The sequence below is a fragment of the Pyxicephalus adspersus genome, chromosome 12 (assembly GCF_032062135.1).
Source record: "Pyxicephalus adspersus chromosome 12, UCB_Pads_2.0, whole genome shotgun sequence".
NCBI lineage: Eukaryota > Metazoa > Chordata > Amphibia > Anura > Pyxicephalidae > Pyxicephalus > Pyxicephalus adspersus.
This window is the reverse complement of record NC_092869.1, coordinates 41,101,074-41,110,294: the sequence shown is the minus strand read 5'-3', so window position 1 is coordinate 41,110,294 and position 9,221 is coordinate 41,101,074. Positions and strand designations below refer to the sequence as shown.

At 43.5% G+C, this 9,221-nt stretch overlaps 1 protein-coding gene across 1 annotated transcript; it reads right to left on the bottom strand.

Moving 5' to 3' along the window:
* Window positions 1-2,189: 2,189 nt before the first annotated feature.
* Window positions 2,190-7,796, bottom strand: ANKRD9 (ankyrin repeat domain 9). Its single transcript, XM_072428465.1, has 2 exons — window positions 7,704-7,796; window positions 2,190-3,943 (listed from the first exon to the last, which is right to left on the bottom strand). Exon 2 carries the CDS (start codon window positions 3,879-3,881, stop codon window positions 2,991-2,993), a length of 891 nt encoding a protein of 296 aa, XP_072284566.1. The 5' UTR covers window positions 3,882-3,943; window positions 7,704-7,796; the 3' UTR covers window positions 2,190-2,990.
* Window positions 7,797-9,221: the final 1,425 nt, after the last annotated feature.

Genomic DNA, 9,221 nt, shown 5'->3' with positions numbered 1-9,221 from the left:
GAAGGGGTGTGTCTGACCCGGTCTGTTATTGAGTAGAAGGGGTGTGTCTGACCCGGTCTGTTATTGAGTAGAAGGGGTGTGTCTGACCCGGTCTGGTATTGAGTAGAAGGGGTGTGTCTGACCCGGTCTGGTATTGAGTAGAAGGGGTGTGTCTGACCCGGTCTGTACACCCGGTCTGTTATTGAGTAGAAGGGGTGTGTCTGACCCGGTCTGTTTTTGAATACTTGGGAACGTGTTTAGATCCTGATATTACATTTGTTAGGACAAAGGGTTTATGTATATATATATACACACACACACCTTTATTTCCTTCTCCATAAGACACATAATATTGGAGTACAATTTTATTGTTTAGCATAACAAAGATGAGAAATAAATAAAATATGTCATACAAACAAAGTAAAAACAGTACCTGAAAATAAAAATCTGAGGTAAACGGAGATCGGGCTTCAGGCACACAACATGTATATTTACACATATATATAATGAAACGCATCGTATTGTCCATGGTAAAGTGCATATTGGTACATTGCATTTCTGGTAATAGCCACACCCTGCTTCATATAACGGCGGGCCTGGTACCTTCAATTTGGAGGGAAGACAACATGGTGTCACCATGGCACCCAACCAGCTTTCACTTCTAAGCTTTATTAGTAAGTGGCTTGTGGAAGCCAACTGGTTGCCATGAACAACACGGATACCTTTGCACTTCCTCACCAGTTTTAATACATAACAAGGCCCTTATTTTGCTACATGAAACGCACCCATATGAATTAGTGCAAAATATATTGTAACCTGAGACTTTTTAATGGGCGATTTGCAAAAAGGGGTAAAGCTGTACAAAATGGAGGAAGCCATCTTTAGGAGTATATTATTTAGTGTGAAAGGGCTAAGGACGTTGAGCTAGGCCCTCAAGTGGATTTACAGGCCTCAGCTCTAAGAACGCTTACACTGATGTCACAAAATGGCCGCCCACGTAACTATTTCTTGGATAAAATGACCACCACAACAAAAGCTGAGGCCTAAAATGACTGATTAGGCAACAAAATGTCATTGTGATTTTAAAGTCATTGATCTTGCAGAGCTCACCCTTTTTTGTAAGCACCATTGCAAAATAAACCTAGAGCTAATTACAAAACAAACCTTGCGTATGAAAGGGCCTGAAGGAAGAACTGCCCGTAGTGCCCAAAGCAACTAATAGGCTTCTTTAGCATTAAGGCAAACTTTCTGTGCTTGCTAAGGATAGTGCAGTTCCTAGTTCAGTTACTGTGATACATTCAGCTGAATAGGGGACATTAACGCACCTTGTTCAGTCTAAAAGTGGGTGGTTTTTGTGCCTTTTTAAAAAGAATTAACACTTTATACTTTTTTAAGGTTATTATGGCTATACAACCCACACATACATTACATTATCCACCAAAGGCGGGCCACTAGGGAAGGAGGGCCACCATATCCGCAGCCCTCCCTGCACCCAGCCAGTGGTTTCTGTATCAAATTTGTAGTCCTTTCTTTTACCTTAAAATTTACCTGTACAAAATAAAATTTTATTAACAAAGAAAAAAAACTCAAAAATATTTTTTGAGTGCAAAGTAAGCAGCAGGTAATGGACACTGAACAGGGCCCCACGTTTTTGCTCCATTTTCCCTTTTTATTTCACCCGTGCCCACATAACATCAAGGCTTTCCCCACATGGCAGCTTTTGGGCCTGGTGATTGGCTATTGTTCTCTTGGAGGGAGGGGATAAGGTCACATGAACCCCCTATACCCAGAAGTACAAAAACTTTTTTACAGTGGCAGGGAAGGAAGGTAAGAGAGGCCGCCATATTGAAATAAATGCTATCAGGCCTGCCCTGATTCTCAAAGGAGTGGTTTAGAATGGAGGTGGGAACAGCAGCTCTTGGCGGTTGGCACCCGTATCGCTGCATTGGTTCCTCAGAGTTTTAACTTTTTTCAGCAAGCAGTGCTGAATGGCCCCCATTTATTCCCTATAGATGAATGGAATGAAGTCTCATTCATGGGTGAGGCACTACACCGCCAATCTGAAGCAGTCCCTAAGCAGAGAGGGAGATGGAGCAGAAAAAAAGGGCCCTTGGCAACACAATCCTATAGATAAATTCGTGGTCTACACCCCCCCCCCCCCCCCCCCCCCCCCCCCCCCCCCCCCGGACCCTCCGCACCCACACCCCCACTATCATATTATTATCCAGGGGGAAGATTCTGCAAAATATAGGGGGCCAAGGTAGCCAATCACATGCTTCACTTTTCAAACTTAAGCTAAAATTTTAAAAATAACTGTGATCTGATTGGCTACTCTATGAGCCATCCAAAGCCAATTTTCTTAACCTTCCTGTGATGTCTCCAAAGCAGGAAGTGAAGGAAATCACCCCAAAGGGACACAGGCTACAAAAAATAAAAGGCCAGGGGTTATACCTTCCCTCTACTGCAGCTGTTATTTGGAGCTGTGGTACCTAACATCTTCCTGAGTGCTGCATACACAATAAGATAAATGCCAATAAATTCAATGAGAGTTATATGCAGCTGAGTCTGGATTGGACGGAACAAGATATAACGCCATGCTGATATTTGTAGTCCTGCAACAGCTCCAGTGTTACTAGACGTCACTAGAACTACAAGTCTCAGCATGGCTGAATCATATAGATGTGTAGCTATGGATTTACTTTTTCTAGCAATGCAATCTAACCCTCTTTCAAATCACGGAAAGGGTAAAATGTAAATTCATGCTGATATCTGTAGTTAAAAAGATTAAAAGGCAACCTCACATGGCAAAATACCTACAGAAGCCTCTGATGGAAGCTGCAATTTATAAGTGGAGTCACCGACCAAGAACAGGTGTATATAAACGAGGCTGCTTCCATCAGGGGCTTTTCATGTGATTAGTGTTACATAAAAATATAAAAGGCTATGCCATGGGTAATGTCCACAGTGGCTGCTGCACGCACAGTCCAGGCACTTCTACCACTCCGAGGGGTCTATTTTTGGATTTGCTTTTTTAAGGCCAGGGGTCTCAGAAAGTCTGGCAGGGGGAGTTCCTCCAGGGCCTCCAGGAATCTGTTTGCTGGCAGCGCACCTAGCAGGCTCTGCATAGAGAGGGTGAAGAGGTTGGGGGGAGAGGCACCGCTCAGCCAGGTGTACAGCTCCTGGCCCAAAGCCTCCCACCAGGTGTCACGGTCTTCCCGCAGTCTGTGGCGGGTGGCAGGGGGTAGCCCCCCAGGCATAAATAGAAGGAGTGAGTCCAGGCAGAGGCGCTTGAGGCGCAAGTCATGCGGACTGCTGCGGATAAGCTGCAACAGGTAGTCCAAGGGAGTGTCGCCGCTACAGTCCGTGGCGTAGGGGCAGGCGCCGTGCCCCAACAGCAAGGCCAGGCACTCAGCTCTCTGCAGTTCGCAAGCCAGATGCACGGGGGTCTTACCCAGCTCCACCCGTTGGCACCCATGCCTGTTGAGGTAGGCAGCCCGGTTAGCAGGGGGAAAAGTCCTTAGGGTGCGTAGGATCTCGCGCAGGATCTGCACCCGGTCATAGCGTACGGCCATGCTGAGATGCGGGGCTGCAGACTGGCAGCAACTGAAGCTTTTGCTTGGCACGGCCAAAGCATCATAGGGGAAGTGGTTGAGCAGATATCGGGCATAGGCCAGGTGGTCGTGGACCAGTGCATAGAGCAGAGCTTCAGAGGGGGTGTAGGAGCTGACTTTGCCACCCTCCTCCCAGTGCAGGGCCTCCATCAGCCGCATGTCCTCCAGCGCCCAGACTGGCAGCAGGTCCCGCACCGCCTGGTAGAAGGCAAATGATGTCTTCTTGCATTGTTTCTGCGACTGGTAGTCAGAGGGATCCCCGGAGGGTACCCAACGCGCGCCGCCCGGCATGTCTGTGTCTTGTCCGTGGCTCTGGATGCAGGGGGCACATCAGTGGGCACAGGGGACACTTCCTAAAATGCAAATGTACAGTTAGATGAAAATCTAGAAATCCTCGTGCCATTCACACAATATCACAGCACGACCACATGTACACAAAATACATAGAATGTATAAACAATACACAAAGAATGTATATACTAATGACAGCATATGTACATACCAAAACATACACACTGGACACGCTGAATGCTTCATGTATAAAATATATATCACCAACATATTCCATAGGGCTGTACAATGCAGACTCCTATATGTCCATTTAATTATTATATTAGCATAATCAATAAGTGACTTGTTACATGTCTATGAAGATCCATCAATTGCTCCCTTTTGGTCTTTTATGTACACCTTTAAAAGCAAGCCAAAAATAGAGGGAGTGGTTGAATAGTTCAACAAAAGGGCAATTGGGCAGGGCTGACACCACTCATTACACAAATATGCTATCTTTTGTTGGCACAGAATAGGGATAAAACAAGGGGACATGTGAATGTATTGCAGAGTTATACAGTATATATATATATATATATATATATATATATATGTACTCACACCATGTAAATATTAGCAGCCCCCCCCCCCCAATGCATAGATATTGCACATACATCCACTACATACTACATAAACATGACACATACACACTGCACGTTCACTCTGATTGTGTAGTTTATAGCAGGCCATATTCACACATTTACAAAGCTCAATGCACCTTTATATCTACCGATGTCTTTTACCTGCAAATAACATGCTTAGGTGACAACTCTTGCTGCACCATATCTATAGAGTGGACGTGTTGTTACCTTAGGAAAGGACTACAAAACACCTCCTACCTCTCCTCATCTCCATGACATAAGAAGCAAGCTGTAGGTCAGAAAGAACTGGGAACAAAGCTGATAACAGCAAGAAAGCCTGTGATGATATCAGCTGCCCGGGTTTCTGGTATTCAGATATAACAAAATGTTTTCCATGGCATATTATATACACCAAAAAAGAGCAAATCAAAACAAGTCACATACTGACTGTGCTAATACATAGGGGTCTGTATTGTACAGCACTACATTGTATGTTGGTGCATTGTATGGATTATGCTAATACAGCTAAAAGCTCTATATAATATTTTGGTGCTATAGAAGGGTATTATTAGGAATCCTCTTTATATATAGTATGTTAAGGCTACATATGGTTTAGGCAGCTATACAAGAGTCTATATTGTACAGCTCTCTATAATATGTTGGAGCTATAAGGGGTAATAATAGAAGTCCTGTGCTGTGAATGGATTATGCTACCATACAGGAATCTATATTGTACAGCGCTGCAAAGTATATTGGCAATATATATGATTTATGCTAATACATAGGAGTCGATGTTGTGTGGGCTCTACATAGTATGTTGGCGCTATGAAGGGATTATGCTACTGAATAGGAGTCTATATTGTACAGCGCTGCATAGTATGTTGGCATTATGAATGGAGTTAATACTGTACAGCCCTATATAATATGTTGGCACTATACAGAGTAATAATAGGAGTCCCCTTTATACATGGTATGTTGGCAATTTGAATGAATTGTGCTACTTTAAAGAAATCTATTTTGTACAGCGCTGCATAGTATGTTGGTGCTTTATATGAATTAGGTATATCTACAGGAATCTAAATTTTACAGCGCTGCATAGTATGTTGGCAAATAATATAAATTAGATTAATACATAGGAGTCAATGTTGTGGGGCTCTACATATGTTGGCGCTATGAATGGCTTATGCTACTATAAAGGAGTCCATATTTTACGGCACTACATAATATGTTGGTGCTATATATAAAGTAGGCTACTAGTTAGGAATCTATATTGTATAGCACTACATAGTATGTTGGTACTATCAATGGATTTGATATTGTACAGCTCCCCATAATATGTTGGCGCTATATAGAGTAATATTAGGAGTCCTCTACAAACATAGTAGGTTGGCGCTATGAATGGATTATGCTACTATACAAGAGTCTATATATTGTACAGCTCTTCAGTGTATGTTGGCACTATATAGGGGAAAAATAAGAGTCATCTATATACATGGTATGTTGGCACTATCAATGGATAGTACTACTTTATAGGTATTTATACTGTACAGCACTACAGTGTATGTTGGCGCTTTATATGAATTAGGCTACTAAATAGAAGAAAAACTATATTTTACAGCACTACATAATGTGTTGGTGCTATGAATGGAGTCGATATTGTACAGCTCTCTATAATATGTTGGAGCTAAATGAGGTTAATAATGGCAGTCCTCTCTATACTGTACAGCACTACATTGTATGTTGGTGCTATATATGAATTAGGCTTCTAGATAGGAATCTATATTGTACATCACTACATAGTGTGGTGGCGCTATGAATGGGGTCAATTTTGTACAGCTCTCCATAATATGTTGGAGCTATGAATGGATTTAATTTTGTACAGCTCTCCATAATATGTTGGAGCTATGAATAGAGTTGATGTTGTACAGCTCTCTATAAAATGTTGGAGCTATAGGAGATTAATATTAGCAGCCCTCTACTGTACAACACTACATTGCATGTTAGTGCTATATATAAATAAGGCTACTAGATAGGAATCTATATTGTACAGCACTACATAGTATGGTGGTGCTATGAATGGAGTCTATATTGTACAGCTCTCTAATATATGTTGGTGCTATGAATGGAGTTGATATTGTACAGCTCTCTATAATGTGTTGGTGCTATGAATGGAGTCTATATTGTACAGCTCTCTATTATATGTTGGTGCTATGAATGGAGTTGATATTGTACAGCTCTCTATAATATGTGGGTGCTATGAATGGAGTCTATATTGTACAGCTCTCTATTATATGTTGGTGCTATGAAAAGAGTTCATATTGTACAGCGCTCTATAATATGTGGGTGCTATGAATGGAGTCTATATTGTACAGCTCTCTATAATATGTTGGAGCTATGAATGGACTTAATTTTGTACAGCTCTCCATAACATGTTGGAGCTATGAATAGAGTTGATATTGTACAGCTGTCTATAATATGTTGGAGCTATAGGAGGTTATTAATAACAGCCCTCTACTGTACAGCATTACATTGTATGTTGGTGTTATATATGAATTAGGCTACTAGATAGGAATCTTTATTGTACAGCACTACATAATCTGGTGGTGCTATGAATGGAGTTGATATTGTACAGCTCTCTATTATATGTTGGTGGTATCAATGGAACTGACATTGTACTGCGCTCTATTATATGTTGGCACTATAAGAGGTTAATAATAGCAGCCCTCTCTATACATAGTAATTAGCCTCCGGCTGCAGTAGAGCAGCGATCTATAATACATAAAGGCATCATCTATAATACATGGTCTGCACAGAATAGCACCGCCATATACCATAGAGCTGCATGCCATATATACCCCAGGAGCTGTGTGTGCACCTTGCTCTGGGCTGGATACCATGAGAAGTGCCCACACATCGCCCTATGGTAGGGGCTGAGATGTCTTTGTAGGTATGATAGGCTGCAGAAGGGAGCGGCAGTACAGGCAGCACTCAGGCTGATCCCCGCACACATAATAATAATAATAACCCGGGGATCTATGGATGGGGGGGAGGGGGGGTTGCAGCAAAGCCCTGCAGATGTATGGACTGGCATAGGGAAGGGTCCATTGCAGCACACAGGGGAAGGAATGCAGAACCAATGACTGCAATGCACTACAAGTATCAGCATGCCGTGGCAGGATAGAAGGTGTCAGGCTGCACTCACCCCTCCGGTCCCGGTGTCAGCGCCGGTCCCCGCAGATCTCCAGCAAACCTTTGCTGTCTCCTCTCGGCATTTTTATTCCCGAGTCCTGAAGGTCGTCAGGTCCGCGGAACTGTCCGCCCGCCGCTGATTGGCTGCCTCGCGGCACGCCCGCTTCTCATTGGCCCGGAGAGAGAGCCGAGCCCCCGTTTTATTTTTTTCCTCCCTTTGCTGCTGCTGCTGTGACGTCACCGGCTGGCGGAGTTCCAAGAAAAGTTGATACTGTTGGGAAGTGATAATGGGGTGTCGGGTGTCCCGGGTGACGTGTGTGGGGTGTCAGATCAGATCGGTGACTTTTATCAAGCCACAATGACCTGTTCCCAATTCTCCTTTTTGCTTGTGTAGAACTACAAGTCCCAGACTAGTATTTGTTTGCATTTTCAGCACTGTTGCTTTGTCATAATTAAATCTAAGCATACACACAGCAATTTTAACCAGCTGCAGATTTCTTTTATTATCAAAAGTCATTATTATCAAAGCAGTTTGATTAACTGCCAAACTGCCATCGCAACTGTGCATGGTGGCAAGGGGACCTATTCATGGGAATAGGAATCGGGCAGCACGAAGATGGCCCCTTTTTTCCCTCCAATGCATCACCACAACGCATGTTACCATTCATGGCTGCAGCACGCAGGGTGAGGGTTAAGTCTGCACTTTTATCTATCCCTGCACTGGGCAACTATCCCCATAAGGCCCTGGGCAAATATGGGGCCCTAAATATAATGCAGCTCTCTCCATCACTGCCATTCTGTCCTGGAAAAGACGGGCAATTACCCAGCTCGCCCAGCACTAAAACTGGCCCCGCCAGTGCTATAATGCAATGACTAATCCTGCGGTGCATTGTCCCCCTGCATGCCACTCATGCCACCCACCCACATGCCAATCTATATTATCATTTCACAATAAACACATAATTATTGTTTGCTCGCCTCTGAGATCACCCCGTCCGTCCACACCCAAAAAAAATTCCATCAATGCATGATTCAGTGTTGTCACCATTTCTGCATTCAGCATCTGAGCACCGGAGATGTCCTTTAGGTGCAAACAGGTCACTGCTGCCTGCATTGTCTGTCACCAGGACAGGAAGTGATGGAAAATCTGTCACAGACCCTAAATATGGCCAAGTGTTCCCTGATTCTGGCACCGGACCCTATAACTAGGGTCACAATCAGAAATATCTGGGTCCCTTTACCGGGTAAACTTCCTGGGCTCCTCTCCCTGATGTTCAAAAGTTACAATAGTGCAAAAATCAAATTCTTTTGATAAAGGTACAAAGGAACCCCCACCCCCCTTGATGATCGCCCTTCCTAAAACTCCTAAAGGGGGCCTATTGATATAAGACTGCTTACTGCATAATCCATTCCTTGTACACTAAGCTGCACATGTGCATTCCATGAAAAGATTGCAAACAGGCAGGAAAGTTTATTTTATGGGCAGCATGGTAACTCAGTGGTTAGCAATCTGTCCTTTGCAGTGCTGGGT